This window comes from Meleagris gallopavo, chromosome 4 (genome assembly GCF_000146605.3).
Source record: "Meleagris gallopavo isolate NT-WF06-2002-E0010 breed Aviagen turkey brand Nicholas breeding stock chromosome 4, Turkey_5.1, whole genome shotgun sequence".
Classification (NCBI taxonomy): Eukaryota; Metazoa; Chordata; class Aves; order Galliformes; family Phasianidae; genus Meleagris; species Meleagris gallopavo.
This window is the reverse complement of record NC_015014.2, coordinates 45545500-45567648: the sequence shown is the minus strand read 5'-3', so window position 1 is coordinate 45567648 and position 22149 is coordinate 45545500. Positions and strand designations below refer to the sequence as shown.

General features: G+C 36.2%; 1 protein-coding gene across 1 annotated transcript in view; it reads right to left on the bottom strand.

Annotated features, from left to right (window-relative positions):
- Positions 1-949: 949 nt before the first annotated feature.
- NFXL1 (nuclear transcription factor, X-box binding like 1) overlaps positions 950-22149 on the bottom strand; it is a 21531-nt gene continuing 331 nt past the window's right edge. The window contains exons 2-18 of the mRNA XM_010710211.1: positions 21494-21664; positions 21012-21121; positions 19779-19912; positions 18305-18483; positions 17971-18132; positions 17740-17840; positions 16775-16889; positions 16331-16455; positions 15329-15451; positions 14898-14988; positions 11990-12110; positions 11239-11395; positions 10347-10438; positions 8814-8835; positions 3576-3716; positions 1904-2070; positions 950-1055 (exon numbers count right to left, since the gene is read on the bottom strand). Coding sequence (XP_010708513.1) covers positions 965-1055; positions 1904-2070; positions 3576-3716; positions 8814-8835; positions 10347-10438; positions 11239-11395; positions 11990-12110; positions 14898-14988; positions 15329-15451; positions 16331-16455; positions 16775-16889; positions 17740-17840; positions 17971-18132; positions 18305-18483; positions 19779-19912; positions 21012-21121; positions 21494-21664 — 2102 coding nt within the window. The 3' untranslated portion in view covers positions 950-964. The remainder of the gene's footprint in view (positions 1056-1903; positions 2071-3575; positions 3717-8813; positions 8836-10346; positions 10439-11238; positions 11396-11989; positions 12111-14897; positions 14989-15328; positions 15452-16330; positions 16456-16774; positions 16890-17739; positions 17841-17970; positions 18133-18304; positions 18484-19778; positions 19913-21011; positions 21122-21493; positions 21665-22149) is intronic.

Genomic DNA, 22149 nt, shown 5'->3' with positions numbered 1-22149 from the left:
CCTGTTTGTCATATAACAAAGATATTATTCTTCTTTACAGCAACCCTTCATATAGTCAGGTACAGTAAAGCAATTAACTCCCTTGTCTTAAGCTTCACACTGCTTATCATGTTTCACTAGTGCAGTAAGGCATTAAGAATTCATTTTACTTAGGTCCCAAATGTTTTTTCAGGTTTTTTTGTTTGTTTGTTTCCTAAAACTGTTGTGCAGACAGTGATCACTAACCCTGCACAAGAAAAATCACAAATACAGTCCTATGTATTTGTCCCAACCAAAGAGTATCCTGTTATTCTGAGAATATATATTCGAGATCAGTTTTTAACCACATCAAAGGACATACTCTTGCTCATTCAACATCACCAGCTTCAAGCTTCAACTGTCAAGCCATGAATGAAGTATTCACTGATATTGTCCTGGAGATATACCTTTGGTAGAATCTTAAGTTCTTTACAGAGAGAGTGGTGAGGTACTAGAACAGGCTGCCCAGAGAGGTTGTGGATGCCCCATCCCTGGAGATGTTCAAGGCCAAGTTGGATGGGGCCCTGGGCAGCCTGGTCTAGTATTAAATGGGGAGATTGGTGGCCCTGCATGTGGCGGGAGGGTTGGAGATTCATGATCCTTGAGGTCCCTTCCAACCCTGGCCATTCTGTGAATACAAAAAATCATTATTAAAGATTGGAAAAGATCTCTAAGACCAAGTCCAACCATCAACCTATCGCCACCATACCAACTGACTGACATCTCCACAGTTTTTGAATTGAACTCTAGAGTTCTTGATCCTCTGATACAACCTTCCAATTTGAGAGCTAGACATTAATAACTGTCCTACAGGTACAGTTCACAAACTATCCTTTACACCTATCACACAGCACATTCATTCAGACTAAGCTTCTTTAGCTTGCTTGGCCTACGAAACTGTATAAAGACCCTTCAAAAAGTAAAATTTGCAAGCCAAATCAAATATTTAGTTGTTAACAGAGCTTACCTGTTTTGGACACTGATTTTTGCAGGAAGTAAGAAGATCTTTTTCTTTTACATCTGCACTCGTTAGTTTTCTATAAGAAGAAAAAAAATAGTAATTTTGTGGGTAAAATTACCAAATTAAAAAAAAAAAGAAAAAAAAACAGGAATCAATACAATTAGGAATGTATTTTAAATGCATCTCATTGCAAAGAGAAATGGGGTCATTTGTCCATATCTCGTGGGACTAATATAAATGACACTAGGTCTCTATCAGACAAAAACACATAAATTAAGAGGATTTACAGTACTTTAAAGAGAACACAAAAAAACATATGTGCGTGGGATGAATGTTTTTGGAGCAACAAGCATACAGAGAATAATGCTCAAACCCACACTTCCAATTTATATCTAGTAAAGCTTATCTTCTCCCGCTACCCACACACCCATAAATAATTAAAAAGGAGCACAAATGATTACTAAGATGTTTTCCAACTAAAACAGATAGGGTTTGAAGGACATTTTGTTTCAGAAGTCCACATTTTTTCTAAGAGTTTTAGCTGTAAGATCTTTTGCAATTGCTACATTAATTCTAGTTCTTGTTACAAAATTCTTCTTTATTTACTGTGAAAGAACTGTATATAGATTAAAAACATCACATAAGATTACTATGTACTTGCATAACTCAAAGTACTACCTTATTATAAAAGCATTGAGATCAATTCTGCTCATGAGGCTCCATACAAGTAGTTATTTTAGCAGTAATACAAAATAAAAACACTGGAAAGATTTAAATATAAGAACAATACATTATATTATAAAACTTTTTTTCAAGGTTATCATTTGTAACTTGCCATAGGAGTTTCTCCCATCCCCAGACATTGCAAACGGTTTCCAGTTAGGAACATTCCAATGAAAAGCTGGGTTCAGTTCTGACACTTACAAGCATTCAATATACAGTGCTGACAGTTTGCAGTGACACTTTATTTTAAGCATCTGGAGACATGATGGACAATCCCCAGGATGACAGGGTAAAACACATCGGTGAGGACAGCCCAACGGCCGTGGCTTGGTACACTCCTCTTCACATTGCAAACATTCTGGACCTGCCTAACAAAATAAAACCAAAGTACTAAAGAAAGTGTCAAACATTTGTTTCCTAGATGCCACTAACAAGCTTGTAGATAGAAGAAAGAGTTGGGGTATTTTTTCCCATAGAATTCAGCTATTCAGTAACATATCTCTCAAGCAAAATATTAAAATGTGTTTTTTTTCTTTTCAAGAAATGTCAGTGTATATGGGACAAAAAGAGCTTTTTTTATCTCCTAGACATGAAAGAACCTCTTAATATTAGAGCTTTGGAAAATAGCCATCAAGTCTGTTCATTTTCTATGGAAAACTGTTAGAAAAAGAATTCCATGTTCAGAAGTTACTCTTCCCACCCAACATGTTATTGTAATACTTCAGTCATGATACACTGCTCTACAATACATGGGTGTGGAGGTTTAAGAAACAAAGTCATTCAATTTCCCTATATGCATGATTGTTCATGTAGTCCTCCCAGAAAATATGAACATTAAGGTAAAATATGCTTCATTCCTACTTGTTCCTGTCCCAATAACTTAGACAGAACCCCAGTTTGCAATCAAATATGCACAGATAAAATCAATTTGTGATTAAATTAAATTAAAAAATTAAAGTGATTTAATAACTGAACCCATTCAGCACAGTATTCAAAGCACACACAACCACATTCAAATGCTCAGTTTCACATAAACCAACCAAAGTAAAGCCGATTTTCCCAAGAATGAGGTGACGCAATGCTTTTGCAAAAGAACTAATTTATAAAATCATCGAGATTGGAAAAGACCTCCAGGATCACCCAGTCCAACTGTTAACCCATCAAACCATGCTCACTAAAGCACATCCCTGAATGCTTGCTCAGTTTTCCATATGACCAGAGGTGATGCTGGTTGTTTTTTTTTTCAAATTAATGCTTTAAAAGCTTAAAATGTCTTTTTCCTCCAAACTATGATTCTCTCAAACCAGAAGCTATGTGCTCTCCACTGATCAAAACTACAGCAACTTTCACCTTTGCATTTTCATTTGTTTCATAACTTTATTTTCAGCAACTAAGATCTACAGCTCATAAGTGACAGTTTCTAGAAGAAATTGATAAACATGAATATATCACTCCAGTGATTCAGGAAGTCTTCGCCTGCTCTGTAATATTTCCAGTGCTCTCTGCCACAGATGTCAAACCTCCTCAACCCATATCCAGCTCTTCTCAGTAAGCAGTATTCCTAGTAGACTGCAAGTGTGTTTGCTCAGAAGCACTACCAGTAGGTTGTTAAAACAAAGCAACACAACATTAATCTACCAAAAAATAAAATGTGCAGCATTTATGAAATACATAATACTGTCCCAGTTTTGTTGTCTAAGGCATACAGATTAGCTAATTGTCACAACATCAGTGAGAACAGAGCACACACTTATCAAATTCCAGTGGAATGTGTAATAGATCCCATGTGTTCTAGCAACAAATTCTTTATCTTCCAGTTAAAACTGAAGACAGTATTTAAAACAAAGTAAAAGCCAAAGAAAAATCAACCTACCTTCTTTCCATCTGCATTACTGTTGATTTTAGTAACATGATGACATTCCTTCATACAAGTGTGATTCTGACAACTAAGAAGTCGCCCACAAAATCTTTTACATGAGTAGGGACCTGCAGAGTGACACGGTAATGGACTAACCTGGAAGTTAAAAATAAAAGATGTCTGTAAGCAGGTATCTTTGTATCTATCTCTCGGTTTCTATTTATAGGCAGATAGCATGTGCACGTGTCTATAAGATTATACATGTATACTGTGTCATGTGTGAAAAACATTTATATACAACACACACCACCATTAGAGAAACTTTTGTTCTTAAGTACCTTACTAAAGAACAAAATCAGCAGAAAGCAATCGACTTTTTATTTTTTTAATATATATATACATATATACAGACACTTCAGGCTCTCATCCCTACAATCACACATTTGTTTTATGCTGATTACACCTGGTAAAAAAAACCTTGCTAACTAAAAACCTAGCTTCCCTCCTTCCCATCTCCTTTTTCTTTTCTAAACCGACTACTACAGTCTTAAACCTTTTAGTGCCATTTAGTCCTTCTTTCTGATTTACATCTGTGTCCTCCAGGAAAGGTTCCCAAACAGCTCTATATCTATTACAAAAGCTGCCTATAGTTTGTTTTCACAGGACTAATTGTGTTATGGTCATCACAGGTGCAAAACATTCTTACAATTCTACCTTTAAACTTCCACTGGTACTGAAATAGATTGTTAGCTCCTAACCTTGTTAACTAAGTTACTTCCCTGAAGCTGAATGTGAAAGTACCTTCCAATATAGAAAATATTAAAGGAAACTCACTTGTTTCTATTTTTCTCCCATTACATAACATTCACATGAAAAAAAAAAAGTTTCTGTGGAGCTGTCACAAAATTGATTTTTTTAAAAATCATGATCATCGTACAGAGAAAAAGAGAAACTATTTCTGATATTATTATGAAACAGGCTAATGTGATATAATTCACTTTGACTAGACTAAGAGTGCAATTTTATGTTACGGCTATGGTTGACTGAATAGCTTCACTCTGCACCCCTTCTTTTTCTCTCTTCCAACTCTACAATCCTAATTGAACTCTCCTACCATTTACTTTGAACAAGCTCTACTACGCATCTATCTTTAGGGCAAGACAATGCAGCTAATTAAAATGGAAGAAAATCAATTGACAGAAAAACAAGTTTTTATTTTGCCAGGCTCAGAAGTTGCTTGGCCATACAAGCATGTGAGTAAGGTAAGAAAGATGGAAGCACATAGGTTAGGGTGAGGAACATTCTCCCTTCAGCAGTGTGCACATGCTGATTTCCTTCAATCCTAAGTAAAACTACACAAAGCAGGATTTGAATCCACTTGCTTATAGAAATCTTTCTCGATCCCATGCCAGAAAAAGAAAAAAAGACTGGATTCCAAATTAAGCCATTGCAAAACACAATTCATTCACAAAACTTCTGAATTCCTTCTCATCATGACCCACAGAAAATCTGCAAACAGGAAGAATCCATATGAGAGACTGAACTTCAGAAGAAAAAAAGCAAGGGGCTATTGTGTCCAACTTCTCTTACATCCCTACATGAGAACTGCAGCTCATTATGCTGGCTAAGGCACTACTGCAGCTATGAAACATATCTGAATGCTGCCTGCCCCTACTGCCTCCTGCAAGCACGCTACAGCTCAGTCCGTAATGGCTTTTGCTTTTGTTGACCAAATGAGTAAAAGCCAGCAAAAGGTCTAATGAAGGAGAGTCTAGAAGAGAGAATATTGCTGTAGTCAATGACCATACACTGATTACCTGATCTTGTATCATTCCTATTATCCTGCCCCTTCCCATTCTACATCTCCTTCCTCCTCCTCCTCCCTCTCCTAGTCACTTCATTCCAGCAACAAGGTAAATAGTAAAAAGGATGTTGGAAGGTAAAAGAAGAAAAGACAATAAGGAGGCATCATTTTCAGTCCACTAAAGAATAAGGGCAAAGAAAAAAAAAAAGAAAAAAAAAGACAACGGCTTTTAAGAAGCTTTCCAGGACATTTTTCAAATGGAAAAACAAACAAACAAAACAAAACAAAAACAACAACAACAACAACAAAACACCAACAGATGCATCAGTTGGAATATAAAAATAAAAATCAAGCACAATAGAGCAGGAAAATTTTGAAAGTATTCATCATATCATAAAGATTAATCTCATCGAGGCTTATATAAAATTTATCTAGAGGTAGACTAACAGTATTCCTCCTATAAATTATCCACACACACAAAATCAGGATACAACACAGCATTAAATTTCTACCAATGAAAACATATTCTCCTCTCCCTTGTCCCCCCCAAAAAACAAGAAAATAAGTAGTTCTATCTTCCTGAAAGAAAACTGATTTTCCAGTATGTTCTAAATACTCATCATAAGCAAAACAAGAATAAGTAAAACCTTCTACAGGGGCTTTAATACTTTTCCATAAAATTAGATTTTGAATATAAACATCAACTCTCAGAATTAAATTTTAAGAGACCACAGGTATGTTACTGCTACAAAATGTGAAAGTCAAAAATAAAAGTAAACCACCAAGTTTTATTTTGTGGTGGCAACAATTACGATGGCAGGTGATTTTCACACCTACAACTTCAATCAAAGTTGAGTGCTGCTTTTAAGCACTTTGATTTATAAGAAAAAAAGAATTAACAGCTGCTCTAAATACATGTAAAAATAGTTGAAATTGATACCATGAAAATACTTAAAAGAAAGCTGCAAGCTTTAGCCACAGAAAATCTTATTTTAGGTTACACATCTTGTAGAATGGTATTTCAGTGAACACAAATTTGATAAAATTATGTTTTCTGAGAAGTAGTTTTAAGCCTGCTGTCTCAAGTGATAAATCACTTTTCTAAATACATAAAGACATGTGACAAGTAGAACTAAATCTATCCCTTAAAATAAATAAAAATAAGGAGAAACTTAAAAAAAAAAAAACTTAACTGATACAATGCAGCATCAACACTAATTAAAATTATAGTCCAAAGGGAAATGTAAATCAAATAAATTTGTACTAGCACTAGCGTACAATTCCTAAACTGCTTGTATCCATTCTCTCTTCTATTCATTATCTGCAGGCATCTTGGTAAAGCACAAGGAGCCCTTGTAGCTTGTTTCATTCTCAGCTAATTGCTTTTTGTACCTCACTCATTACCAGCTGTACAACGGTCCAACAAAAGTAAATCATAGTGCAGCAATGAATCCCCCTCTACGTAGGAAAACTTTCCTTGAGAAAACCATTACATTGCTCACCTGTGAAACTTTCAGATTTCCCTGTGAAAATCCCCTCAAGGGCTGGAAACTACTGCAGTAGAGCAACTGTTCAGAAATCTATACAAAAAATTTCTCCTTCTAACCAAAGTAAATTACTTTGAGGTGAGAGTATTTGTTAAGAGCCAATGAGACCGTAAAACATCAAGCAAACACTATTGGTTTTGTGGGGCTTTTTTCCTTCTTTTTAGAGATCTCAGAACAATATTAAATGTACAACACACTGAAAACACACTGTAAACACACTGCACTCACACAGTAATAAACAAGTCATTCTTTTCTTCTCCTGCTACCAAAGTCTCAAAGACACTTAATTCCCCTCCAGAGGCTGCCAAACTTGAGCAGGAAAGAAACACTGCACTCTGTTGGCCAAAAGATGGAAAGTTCCATCTAATATCAGCAAACATAAATTCCCTAAGTATAAACTCTGAGATTCCTCCTTATTTTTCTACAGTAAGCTGTAACAAATCCATGACACAAAGTCATTAACTGACTCTAAGAGCATTATGCAACAGAGAGAGGATTTCCTTTTTCAGATATTTTGAAATAAGCAGTCATAAATACATTTTGAAATCTGAATCATTTTCTCTAATAAGAGCAGGGAGGTATATGAAGTTCACATCCTTGCAAATCTGAACAGTTCCAAAACAGCTTACATTATTTAGCACACATTCTGTTGGGCCGATTGCACAAAGTTGCTTTTTTTTTCTCTTTTAATGCAAACTCACTAAAGATAGGATGAGATTTATTATGATCTATCACAAGAGATGTCGTTCATTCAAGATACTGGTTGATATACCTGGAAGTTTTGCTGTTGAAAGCAAAAAGATAAATCAGCTGTTCCAACAACAAACAAAGACATGGTTATTCCTTTCATGCAGTTCAAGAACATACTTTTCTTTGGCAACTAGCAAGCTGAAAAGCAGCTCTGTGGAAACTGTCTTCACAGCACGCTTGGATCAATAAATGTATTGCATGAATAGACTGCTGTTCTAACTTTGTTAAAAAAAATCTGTGACATTGCCACCACATATTGGGCCACCATTACAACTCATACCAAGAGATCAGTAAAGAAGGTCAAAGAAGAAAGAAAGTGGGTATCTTGAATATTTAAAGTTTACTATTTTCTAGAAATTTTCACTAGATTAAAATAGAACTAGGTTTGCTATACTGGTATCAGCTGTGCTTTGATAGTGAATTACTTTCCAATAGAGGTATTTCAGAACGGAGGTGTAAACAGCAATATGTTTTAAGATTAGTTTAGCAATTATCTTTTAAAAAATGAGAAAAACATGCTGATCTTCCACTCCTTGACTTTTAGAAATGACTGCGAATACTGATAACTCAGTACTCAGCTTCAAGTATTAATTCGATTTTCTTATTATACTACGTAAGCCAGAACAGCCAATGACATAATTTGAGATGGAGAAGCCTAAATCTCAAAAAGATAAGCTAATAATTCCACTGTGTTGTCTGACATTATTCCATTTAGACTTAGATCAAATCACTTGAGAATTTTCTGGTACTGCACTATATTCTCTTTCCTTTTGAAATGAACACAAAGACACAGCAGGTGCTGGAAAATTTGAAGAAATAGAACAGAGAGAGAAGAAGAACTATACAATGAAGTGGGAAAGAAAACCACAGAACTACATAGTGAAGATAAAACAAATCAATTTAAACATTATTTGAACAAACATGCAAGAATACACAAATAGCTTCATAAATTTGAGTTTGCATTTCTGTCCAAGAACTCTAATTTAAAAAGGAACTAACACACCTCTGATATGTAAGCCTTTGTATGTTACTTCATTGGTTTTAAAACATAAAAAAAGCCACATAACATTTCTCCCTCAGTATTTTTTCTTGCAGATTGACAAAGCGAGATATACTTCATATTTTACTTAAAAAGCCAGCTTCCAGACTCACCTCATGCTGTCCAAAACACTCCCTGTTAAGGAGAGTAAAAAAAGAGAAAAAAGATTTAGAAAACACATATTTTTTTTTTAAGTAAATAAGTGATAGTGTCTTTCACAGGAAAGTAATACATTTTTTAAAGAAACAAAAGTGCAATTCAGGCCAGTGCAGGCAACACACAGAGCTAAAAAAGAAGTAGGTCAAAACCTAATCTGCTTCTGTAGCACGAACTAAAATAAAAAGTCTATTTATTTATGTAGGTCAATGCCTTCACCTTTTCAACAGTTCTTGCTATTATTTTATGACAGCAACTCCAGAATTTCTAACACAAAGCAACTACCAATAGCTACATGTGATCTTTAGGACAACAGAATATCAGCAAGAAGAATCAGACTTTTGCAGATCAAGGGTTCCTCACAGCAACCTTGCACTCAGGCTGGTATGTACTGGTATCAGATGAGCAATTAGTTGCACGAAAAACTGGCAAGATCACTAGGTTCATACAGTACTGGTTAGTTGGCTGCATGCTACTTGGACACCAATTACAAGTGGAATTCTTGTTTATTTGAGGACAGCAATGCCACTCAGAAGCATCTTGACAGACTGGAGGAATATTTTGTTACAAAGTTCATGAAATACAGAGCCCTGCAACTGGGACTCGGTAGCACAGGAAATTTCTGTTATGCAACTTTCACAAAGAAAAAGAACATTATAGTTGCAACAATCTATCAGAAGAGTTTGGATATTCCAGAATTAATGTTACCTAATACTAACAGAACTTCAATTTGCCAAGCACAATAAAATGTAACAATGCTAGTTCTTGTTAGAAAATCAAATACAACTTTCCCAGTATGGGTTCCTTCTCACAGAGCAAACTATCTTCTGGAAAGGCGCTTTTGGACTGAGGAAGGTGATTTTCAGACAGGAGCTCAGAAGGACCAAGAGATGTGCCCTACATAATGCATGATGTTACACAGTGACCTTTGCTGAACACCTACATGAGACTGTTCCTGTGGTAATGTACCCAAATACTGAAACCAAGCTGTCCAGAACTCTACATTTTTCACCTTTTGGGAACCTGGCTTTGAACTCTGAGCAGAAGTATCAGGAGTACTGAGTAGGAATACTTTTCCATTAGCATTTAATAAATTATATGGAAGATCCATGCACGGAACAACCGAAAAACAAAATAGCAATTAGTTATACAAAAAATTACAATCCCATAAACTAAAGAAGAAAGAAACTACATGGAAAAAAAACGGGTGTATGTCACTTAAAGACTATCAATTTACAATGTCAGTCTTTGAGATTTTAACACTGTTTTTTGTTTTTTTTTGTTTTTTTTTAAGGCAGCATTGTATTAGAAACAACCACTTTTTATTTTCCCTTCATATAATAAGTACATACTACCAGAACTATTAAACCATCACCAATACTTCCAGGTTTATGAATAAGAATATTGTTCACATAAGCTCACTTCATCTGAAGAGAACAGTATCTACAGTCCAAAACTTTCTTTTCTTTATTTATTTATTTAATACTTACACGGGTATAGGAACCTCACAGGGTGGACATGGTAACACAGTCTGAATAAAAGCTGGCTCAGATGGCTGCTCCCAAGGACCTGCAAACTGATGCTGAGAACAAAGTATAAAACACAACTGGAACCACGTGCTTAACCTTAAATAAATTAATCATCTAAATAGATCCCAGTTCTAAAAAATAATAATTTAAAAAAAAAATCCACTTTCTAGTAATTTAAAAAACAAACAAAAAAATGAATAGAAAACCCAACATCACCTCCCCAAATAGAACTACAATTTCACCTTTACCATAGCAATAGATGAAAAAAAAGGCCTGTGGCCTTACTGCTAAAAATAAAATGCAAAGCCAAACAAACAAACAAAAGAGAACAAAAAACCAAGCATTTAATATTAATAATATTAAAAATATATAGAAAAATTCCTACTAAAAGCTTGAAATCATCATACTGAAATGCACATATGCATAATATGTGAAGATGTCAAACAATTTCTTCTAATTTCTGCGCACTTTGATAGTTTAATAAATACCAATTAAACTTAATTTTTTCCTTCTATCTTAAGAATTACTGGTTGGTTATACCTGAAATTAAACATATGTAATGAAACTCCAGCCAGTAAAGTTCTTATAATTTCTTGAATTACCCTAAGGGCTAAAGGTTGCCCAAGTACGTACATTATAAATTAGACTGCACTAGAAGCTAACTAGAGTCACTTAACTTTTCAATTAAGCAGTATGAAGTATGTATGAATACTGCTGTGTATGCAGTATGAATACTGCTGTGTTCAATAATTTATTCTGAATTCCAAAAGCCTTCAACAAAAGATTAACGTCAAACAGCTGTTTCTTATTCTCCAGAACATAAATAATACCCCATTTTTCACTAGTTACTTACAATGCCAGTTTGCTTCACAAGTGCTTCATCATGGCAGGAAACAGGGCACAAATGACCGCACGTTAATGTCTTCTGGCAGGACTGACGACAGGGAGGACACCGGCCAAAGTGACAATAGTGCTTCTCCTGGGTAGGGTGATGACAGGTAGGAGGGCGACTGAAGTAAAATGCAGAAATCAATAGGAAGGAATAGCAAGGAATAAGACCACACGGTCACTAGGCAATTATGGCTCAAACATAAGAGTTAAAACAAATTCTGTTTTTAAAAATACGTTTAATTCTCGCTTTCTTCATGGTGAATATTATGGTAAAATTATACATGATTTCTAAGTGAAATTAAAGTCAAAGCTGGGTTTGCATATTACAGTTATTGCAACCCAACTCAAACGCAGGCTAAGTAATCTTGCTACAGCTCAGCAGAAAATACTGGTTTTGTTTTCACTGTTGAGATTTTTAAGTGAACTACCTTCTGAAAGTACCAGAGATGACCTGAAGAAGGGAATGAACTATGAAGTCAAAAGTGTTCAGTGGAGCAGAACCTCCCCATAACGTGCTGCTTATGAAACCATAGCAGCTGAGAGGTGTCTTAAATGAAGAATTAGTACTTACCTCCCCATCTGCATAGTCAAGGATACAGAAACTGACAAGTAATGTAATTTTTACTTTTTAAACTGTTATATTTTACTACTTTCTTTGAAGATATTTTAAATTCCACTACAGAACTAGAAATACACCCACTTTCTATACTGACCTGCACAGCTGTTTACATTTGGGAGGCTTGATGGTGCGCTCTCTACCACAGGGCACTTTAATTACAGTTTTTCCACAATTGCATTTCACATCTACAGTCTCTGGACACGGATTACAACTACCTAAAATAAATACATTAACAGCATGATCATCTGAATAAACTGCCAATTATAAACAATGGTAATCAATATAAGTCTGAATTTGCATGTGGTATCATTATCTTCCTCTGGTGACCTAAATAACAAATGGCCGTTAATTTATTTCTGCTTATTCAGTTAATTTATTTCAAATCCCTCTTGGGAAAGACAATCTAATCATCGTAAAAGAACTGTAATTATAATGTTGATTATGCTCCCATTTGTTAACTGCTACCAAGTTTGAAACAATCCCACCCACTCATTTTATAAAAAGAAGCCAGTATCATTAGAACCCAACCGTTTGGACAACACAAAGCTTAATACTGCCATACACATTTCGTTCTTATATATATATGAAGTCATCTTTCTTCAGAATACAAAAGAAAAAAGAAGACATTGAAAAAAATGGTAGGATACTGTTTTGGACAATATTAAGAAATGTTCATTCTTTACATATAATTAATGCTCTTTTGAAAAGATCCTCCTCATCTAAAGTAATTTATACTACCAATGCGATATATATATTTTTTTAATAAAAATCACTAAAATATCTGTTTTTAAATCTATAGCTCTCCCACACTATTTCTTCATGTGCCAACTGTTGTTTCATTACTGAATATTTAACAGTAAGAATATGCATCTTAAAAGAAAAGGGATTTTAGCTTGCTGACCATGTTGCACCTAAACTTCAAGGAAAACAATGCTTTGAAAGCATTATCAACAGCACAAGTTTTTAAGCAATTCTGACAGAAAGCTGCTGAAGAAAAAAAGGTTGAAAATATATAGTCTTTTTAAATGGAACTGTAATATATAATCAACACATATAAATAGGTACTTTAATAAGTACCTATAAGCCAGGAATCTGAAGTTACGTTGCCCTGAGTGACTAGCACGCACACAATTTACTTACAATACACTTACAACTTGTACACTGCTAAATGCCAAGTACTTATTACCAGCAGCTACCTCTTAGAAATTCTGAGAACAGGAACCTTTTCAAGAACCTGACCTGGCAAGCTATTTCTAGGAGGTACACTATTTCCTTTAAAATCAGTGGTCACTAAGGTGTATTAGGTCACTGCTAACGTAATCTGTATTACAAACTGACTATAAAATATGCAGTCATAACTTTCAGGAGCAACAAAACCACTACTGAGGAGGAAGAAACACATGAATATATATTTTTAAAGTCAAACGCACTGCCTCCATTAGAAATACTTCCAAATATTGTGACAATAAAGTATCACAAATTGTAATAGGCTACAATTTGTTAGAGCACAGGAGTTAATCTTCTACATCTGATACTATAATTATTTGCTTCGCTGGGTACAAATTCTCACAAAATCAACATCATTTGTTTATTTATTAGTTAAAATACTTTATTTATTTCTTTATATTTTTTTCTAGTAAGAATGTAATCTATTAGAAATCATTAATGTCACTTCTAGCCAGGTAGTAAGATGCAATCAGCAATACAAGCTAACTACTGAATTTAAGTTTATCCTGTTACGCAGCATTAGCTCCTTAAAGTTTTCCAACTAGAATTTTGTTCTGTTATTTAGTTGTGATTTTGTTCTGTTATTTAGTTACGATTTCTTCACTATGAGGGGTGGTGAGGCACTGGCACAGGCTGCCCACAGAAGCTGTGGACGTTCCATCCATGGAGGTGTTCAAGACCAAACTGGATGGGCCTTTGGGCAAGTTAGCCTAGTGGGAGGTGACCCAACCCACAACAGGGGGCCAGGACCTACATGGTTTTTTGAGGGACCTTTCTACCCAAACCATACTATGATTGTATCAACCAGGTCAAACTAATGCAGAAAAAAAAAAAGTTAACTTTTTTTTTGTCAGTACAAGGGAAGGAACACAATTAGTGGGGAGGGAAGGGGAAAAAAAAAACCTACCAGCCTGTGGTAACAGATTTAATAGGATGTTAAATAGGACAACCACCATATTTACCTTTCCCAATCCTCCTTAAGATTCACTACCACAAAAGCAGGATTGACTGAACAGTTGTGAATTATTTCCTGAGGTGCTGCAATTTATAGTTCAGAATAGCAAGGTAAATTATACAGGCTATTCTGCTGCTATTTCAGCAGGGCACCAGTTTCTAGAAGGAAAACTGCTGAGAAAATAGCCCCCTTTCAGTCACTCCAATTTAATCCCCTACCAAATTAATGTCAAAGCAATTTGTCAGGATAAAAGTGGCCAGGTAATTTTGGTACTCTTCAGGATATTTTTAACCAAGGACACTAAATGGTGTAGTAAACTTTTTTTTTTATTGATACCTTTCACATATTCAGTAACAAGTTTTTATTTTCTCATCTGTAAGACACATTCAAGTTCAATCAACATTTTTTTTCTGACTACACATATCACACATTGTATTCTAGGATTTTCAAAAGTGATGAATGACCAGCTTTGCCATTTTTATATGCAGTTGGACTTCATTACGCATATTTAGAGATCAGAATTATTTAGGGAAAAGTCAAGCAATGCATTTTGAATTAAGCACCTGGAAGCGGGATAGAGAATTTTCAGAGGAACACTGCTAAGTAAAATTGGCAGGCAAAAATCCTGGCTGTCATTATGTAAGCCCTTAGGCTCCAACCAACACTGAAAGTCTTTCAGACACACTGCTCCCACAGAAAGCCCACATGCAAAGGGGAAGAATTCACAAAGCACCACACGGAGTCATACAAACACTAAAATAAACCACATTTTGTTTACTATTATTGTTTATCACTACAGGGATCCTTCACCTGTTCTTACCTCTGTGGCAGCCTGAAGGACATTTGTGATTTCTGCAACCGAGGGTCCGCCCACAGACTTGATCACAAGGTGGACAGTTTCCAGGACAGCACTATTGAAACAAAATACTCTATGTAACTGCAAACTTCTGGCATAAATTTGTCCTCTTCTACTATCTTTCCCCCCCCCCCCCAACTACTTCTTGAAATATTATTCATGAAATTTTGTCAAATTTGCTCGAATTCATTTTAGAAATAGAAATGAGGATATCAATAAGGTTGTTTAAAAAAAAAAGATTTAATAAAAAACATATTTTAAAGTGATCTTTTGATACACTAAAAAAGCAGAAGGCTTCCAAAAAAACATTAGAACATCTTAAAAGTTAATTTATAAATAAATATATATTATTATCTAAGGAATTTATTTGCAACAGACCATTTCCAGGCACTTACCTTTCTTCTGCACTGGTGCTTTTGGCAATCACGAATTTTAGTACACTTTGTCTCACATAAATAAGGCTTATGACAAGGCATGCGTTTAGTGTGCTTCCCACAGCGACACTGTTTTTCAACTTCCTGGGCAGCAAGGTAGAGAAAAAGCAAGGTATTTTTAATACACATGAACTCCACTCCAAGAAGAAGAAGAAAAAAAAAAAAAGAAAGGAAAGAAAACCATGCAAGAGGAGTGGTAAAAAAGATGTTCTACTACTAGCTGGAAAAAAAACATTCATGGCCAAGTAATATTACAATGCTCTATCATAACAGATAGTGTATTTCATGCTCTAAGAGCAATAGCCAATGTGGGAATTTGTGTCAGTACTGCAAACGTTGTGCTCTAGATGGCACGGTAAGACTTTAGCCTTGGTCTCACCAGGATGGCCACTTCAAGAGAACCATTTGAGTATGCAGTGCAAAACATCAAGTGTAAATGCAAAATGAATTCATGCAAAGAACTACCTCACCAGCATAGTAAATTCATCTTCTGCATACACAGTTTAAGAAGTAGATGAGTGGCTTTTCTCTGACCTTCATCCCAAATATAATATACTAACTACACATACTAATACCACAGACCTGGCTGTGGTGTTCAGTCAAGGCTAGTCCAGAAGAGACAATCAGACAAGAGCTTTATAGGCCAGTCCACAAAAGCTCCATAGATATTTAGGTCTGAGCAAAGCATTATTTGCTTATTAACAAGAAAATACTGGTATTTAACAGCATGTTCTCTTTCATGAATGAAGAAATATTAAACAGAACAGCAAGGAAGTTTAAGAGCTGGGGAGAAATTGTCTTTCAGGGTGTACTTAAATAACAGTAATAAAACATCTTTATCTCAAAAAAGCCATAGATTTTGTGACAGATATCATTTCATCTTCCTCAGTAGATTTGCAGTGTTCTGAAGATAGAGTGTTTGATAACACCAGTTAGCTGTTTCACATATACAACTGGACCGACCTGTCGGCATATTTCACAGGGACCTCGATGACAGCGCTGCAAACATTTATGGATGCCACATTCTAAAACTTTGTCACAGCTATCACCGCAGGTGGGCACATCTTCTGTGCAAGGCAACGTAAACTCTAGATGAAAAGAGAGTAGTACAAGCAAACATTAAGCAAAACAAAATTTAGAAAACAATGCGTACTGCAGTATGACTTCACACACAAATTCTCTCTCTCGTTTTTGCAAAAAGCTTCCCTAGAAATAATCACATAGACAATGAAACTCCTGCCACTAAATCAAGTTTTGACAGAATGAACCAAAAAGGTATATTTCAGCTTTCACAGTTCACTGTAAGAACTTATTATGGACCTTGCACTGCTTAAGTAACCTAAACTGCTGACAGTCAAAGGCTGGATGACATTTACTTAACTTACTGGGGAAATAACGAGGGCTTACTTGATTTTCCACATGGACAGGACCTTTTCCCAGAACGAGGACAGTCTCCACAGGGACCAGCATGACAAACTTGTTCACATGTGTGATTACCACAAGGTAAAGCTTTTCCACACACCTGGAAAAATCAGAGAAGTCAAGTGAATGCAGTGTGACAAAATGACACATTAAGATAAAGCAATCCAAGAAGAAAAGAAAAAAGAAAAAAAAAAGAACTATGGATGCCTGATGTCTAGATGGAATTAAACTTTCTCAGCAATGAGGAGCTAATTGTACCAATAACTTTGTTAACAAGCTTTCTATTTGCTGAGTTTGCCAAATGAAACCGATCACCCCTGCAGCAATCCCGACTGGAAGACCACTGTACACTGAAGAGTCAGTGATTCACAAAACAGTTAGCCTGAGCAGAAACAGGCCTGTACTGTGGTAGGCTACAGGCCCATGTGCTGTACACATTCCATGGCCAGAGATTAAACCTAGCCAGTTAGTAGCAACAGAGGAGCCCACAGGCAGCTCCAACCTGGTGACAGTGACTCTGCCAAGCACATACCTTGACTTTATCTAGAAGCACAGCGAGAAGTTCTCACAGGAACATCCCTTCTGTTTGGCAGTAGCAGTGATTAATAGAATTGTTTTCTTGTAATAAAATCCTGTAACAGTTTGAATGACCAAAACAGAGTAACACCTGCTATGGACAGGCTCTGCACAGCATGCTGAGCATAGATCCCAGGTGCACTAAATGCTGCATAGCTTAGGATTTCCACCATTTAAAGGGTCATCATATTCCTTATACTATTCTCTCTTTCTGTACAGTGTTAGCTCAAATAAATACCATTTTAACTGATACTTTACGGAGTCTTCATTATTGTTCTCATACAGAAATGTGTTTTTTCAATCCATAATACACTGAGTAATTAAATTTTATAAAGACATGAATAAGGCGAGGAAAGGCATCTTTGTGAACATACCTGCTCACACTGCCACTGAGGACTTGCACAAAGCCTTTCTGCTGTCTGCCTTCCACAGATGCACCGCTGTTTACTGACACGTGGACAAGGCTGACAATCTCCTGACAATGTATGAAATCATAAAGTTACACTGAGCACAGGAATTAGATTTTTTGTATTCAACTTGGAAAATAGGGATATTTCTTAAAAAGTCAAACAGCTGCTTTTCTGAAGCCTAAGGAGGCGGTCTACCTGAGTGACAGGGATTCTCACAAGTATGTTGTCCACACAGCAACATTCGTCCACATGGCAGACGACATGACCACTCCTTGGCACTACACCTTCGGGGCACTGGTTTAGCTTTCCTGCAGTGACAGGATGTTGTGACCATCTTTGGGCAAGGTGGACAAGGACCTAAGCCCAGAAAAGAAAAAAAAAATCATTAATAGCTATTCTGCAAACACATCCTTTATTAACACCTATTTTATTCTGAGAATTTTAAATACAGTCGGCTTCAATTTAAAGTAAAATTATGCAACAACTACATAAATAGAGATCAAATAATCAAGAGACACAATGAATTTACCTGGATGACAAAGTAGCAAACATTTATGCCCACAAGGAGGTTTGAATTCCTTCTCACATATTTGACCACAGGAATGAGGTACCAGCCATGGGTCCACTGTTGGATTCTCTACTTTTCCACAGTAACAGTAATATTTATTGGGAGTTTCAGACCGTTTGTATTCAAACCTACATTTTGGGCTATAAGAAAGGAAAATGGGAGGGAAAAGGAAAAGCGTTAGTTTTAATTATTTCAGTTTCCCAAGTTTGTTAACAGCCTACCAATTAAGATTCACACAACTAGTATAACCAAAAAACCTGTATCTGTAATAAACAATAAAGGTCTTGCTATACATATATCTGTCAGCCTTGATGGTGTCAGATATTAAAAAAATGCAGAATTCCTAAAGGTTGGTAGGCATCAAAAGTCTGGAGTTTGTCAGTTCCACAGGGCCTAAGCACTTTCTATTGTGAACCACTGATAAGGGAGGCAATGCAAAAGGAACAAAGCAGCTGCCGGGGAAAGACAACAGACAAGCAGCTCCTCATCAGATAAGAGCAAAGTCCTTAAACGGGCTATGTCATTACTATCATCAATAAAATGTCAATTTGCCCATATATGCCACTTCTCTGAAGTGACTTCATTGATTTTACTTAACATTTAAGCACACAATAAATGTCACCTGCCTTGAAATTTTTAAATGTACTGTTTTTAAGCACAGTGTTTGTAGAACTAATCTGTAACAAAGCAGGCATTGTTAACTCGTACAGAACTTGAGACATTGCCAGCCAATAACTCTATACCTTTTCTCCTAAGCAAACCAGCTTGTCTGAGATTCTACATTAGAGTTTTTGAATCCACAGGCACTTTCAATCAAATTTGACAGAGGATTCATTTTAGAGAGATTACATATTCCCACATAAAAGCAGATAGAAAAATTATGGTACAAAACAAACGTACACAGAGAAACCTTAACACTCAGAGACAAACTTACTAAAAAAAGTAAGGTTCATTATTTATGTATCCATAGTATTACCACCTCCTTTACACAATCTCATGTAAAATTCACGACTGACTTGAGTTACAAATGGACTTGAAAATCATAATGAGTAAAAGAAAAGTTATATACCTTACTGCTTTAGAACTGACTTTTCAAAATTTTAAGTTTCATTTGCCAATTTTAAGAGACACAGATAAATAAGTAAGACCCTTTAAAAATAATTACCAAAAGCTGACACGATGGATCATTTGCTTTCTTTACAGATTAAAAAGAATTTCATGCAGCAAAATATTTTTTAATATCATTTAAATATTATCAACATACATTAGCAAATACTTGAAAAGAATTCAGAAAAATAATACAAAAACAAGTCTTCTAAACTTTTTCATGCATGTGTTTGCATGCCACTTATGTGTACCAATCCTTCCTAAAGCAACTCCAGTGCACACGCTTCACAACAAAAGTATCTATGTAAATATATTATGAAGAACTCACCATGGCCATGGATAGTCCTTCTTCCCAAAATCATCATCTGTCAAGGGAGACGACACAAGGAAAAGACTGTCCTTGGCCCACTTTTGGATACACACCAGGTGAAATATACAGAAACATCCACAACAGCTCCAGACCTAAAGAGAAGATATAAGTGCCACTTTTTTTTTTTTAATGAGTATTTTTTTTCCCCATTTCATTGATGAAAATCCACATCAGAAGAAAAACAAGCTTGCTATTTTCCCAATTAAAAAAAAAAAACAACAGATTCCCAAAGGTAAATTACACCTGTTGTTAATCTCAGATTAACAGAGAAACTTTTGTTGCTATAGATTCACATCCCTATTATTCTTGCTGTTTTCACCAAAGCTTATGGAGCCCATGTAGTCTGGAGGTGCAGCTGAGTTGAGCACACCTTTGGAGGTGATACATGCTACCTCTTGCCCAAAATGCAGTTACAGCCACCTTAACAGCTGCCTAACTTTAAGTTCTGGGAGGCCCCTTAAAGATGGAGTCTCCAGTCACCTTGGGCAACCTATCAATGTGTAGCACTACCTTTTCTGCATCTAGTTTGCACCTTTCTAACCTCAGATTGTGCCACTGCCCGTTATTACACCATCTGTCACCACAGAGAGGACTGGTTTTAGTTTTCTTCACAACTTTTAAGTGGCCAGAGCCTGTAATCAAATCATTCTTTTGTGTCCTCTCTGCTGGACTAAACAAGCCCAACTATCACATACTCTAGGTCTCTAAACATCTTGGTAAAAGTCAAGAAGCTTTCCCTGTTCAAGTTTCAACAGTTACCTAAAAACATTTAAAAAAAGACTTCTTTACAAAAATGGCTTACAGTATGGTCTTTTTTTCAAAGAGCTAAAGAAACATAATGCAAAAGCAGCAGCAAACACTTGCTTTTAATTCTGTTCAGCTTAAGAGAGCTGACTTTGATAGTATTTTCTCTCTATCACTAACCCTCTGTGGCTTCAGCACACTCCTCACTGCTAGTTCTGGAGGGAAATACTATTTTGCTTAGAATATCAACCTGCTGCTGAAAAGAAATTTAAGTTATAAAAATGCAGTTTTATGCCTTTGGAACCTTTCACATGATGTGTTAAATTGTCAGCTTAGAATGAGTGAAATTTTTGCCAAAAGATAAACAGCAGAAATTTCTTCATCTTTTAATCATGTATGATATTGCTACAAATTAAAATACTTGAAAGCATATCATAAAGTACTTACAGCTTGGTTCCTTTTAACTGAAGCAATGCAGATCAGACATGTCATAGCCCCTGACTGAAAAGCTTCGTTCATGTACTGTCTTGTACGTTCCAGTTCACTTGCATCTCCATCTTTAATGTACAAAAATTTTTAAAGCAATTTTTAAAATTATGTTTGATCTACTATTCTGTACATGTTGAGACGGTGTAAGAAGTAATTTTTTTCCTCTGAACAGAGGCCAGTCATATATTAATACAAAACCACATTATTATAAGTACTTAAGAAAACTGCAAAATTATACCACCAGTTCTGCTGAACAAGGCAAGAAGCACATCAAGTACGCACTGCTAGGAACAAGTATTTTCAACACATCAGAAAGAAAGAAGTACATCAGAAAAACTGCTTTCCCTCCAATTCTGCAAAAAGTCTAAGTTATAACCAATAATATCGTCCCTTCTACGCTTTCATATTCAAATAAAAGTCAATATACAAAAAACGTTTACCTGTTTGATTGGTGTAAATGGTGAATGTTTTTGCCAAAATCTTCCCTTGTTTTATTTCAGCATCTTCATCATCATCCTCTGATGAAGAACTAAACTGCTCCTCAGCCAGCTTTCTTGCTGCAGCCTGATTCGCTTTCTTAATTTCATCAAATTTCTTCTGTGAAGATAATTCTATTCAAAAGAAACAATTGCCGCGATCTTAATCGTCATTAATCGTTACACCACATTCAGTCCTTCATCCTTACTTAGCGAGTTGGCTTATCTTACGTTTCTGAGGATGCTATTTTGTTACACTTCCAATACCACACAGGAAAATATACACTACTTTCCCTCCTTCGCTGGGCATTATCCATAAAATCCACAACAGGAATTACTGTCTGTCGATTACCTGCGGCCTTCAGAGGCAGCTGCTCGTTTCCCACATCGGACTACACACGCCCACTTTACCTCCCGATCCCTGCCCGCCGCCGCGCACGGTCCCCACTAGCTGCTAACCACCTCGCAGCCGTTCCCGAGGTTCACCGCACCACTCGAAGGGCACCGACAGTGGACGCCTCGGCTCAGCTCCGGGACGCTGCGCGCACAAGGCTCCTGGAGTGGGGGAAGGGACCCGCGATGCCCCCACCGAGCCCCGGCTCGCTCCACCGGCCGCGGGG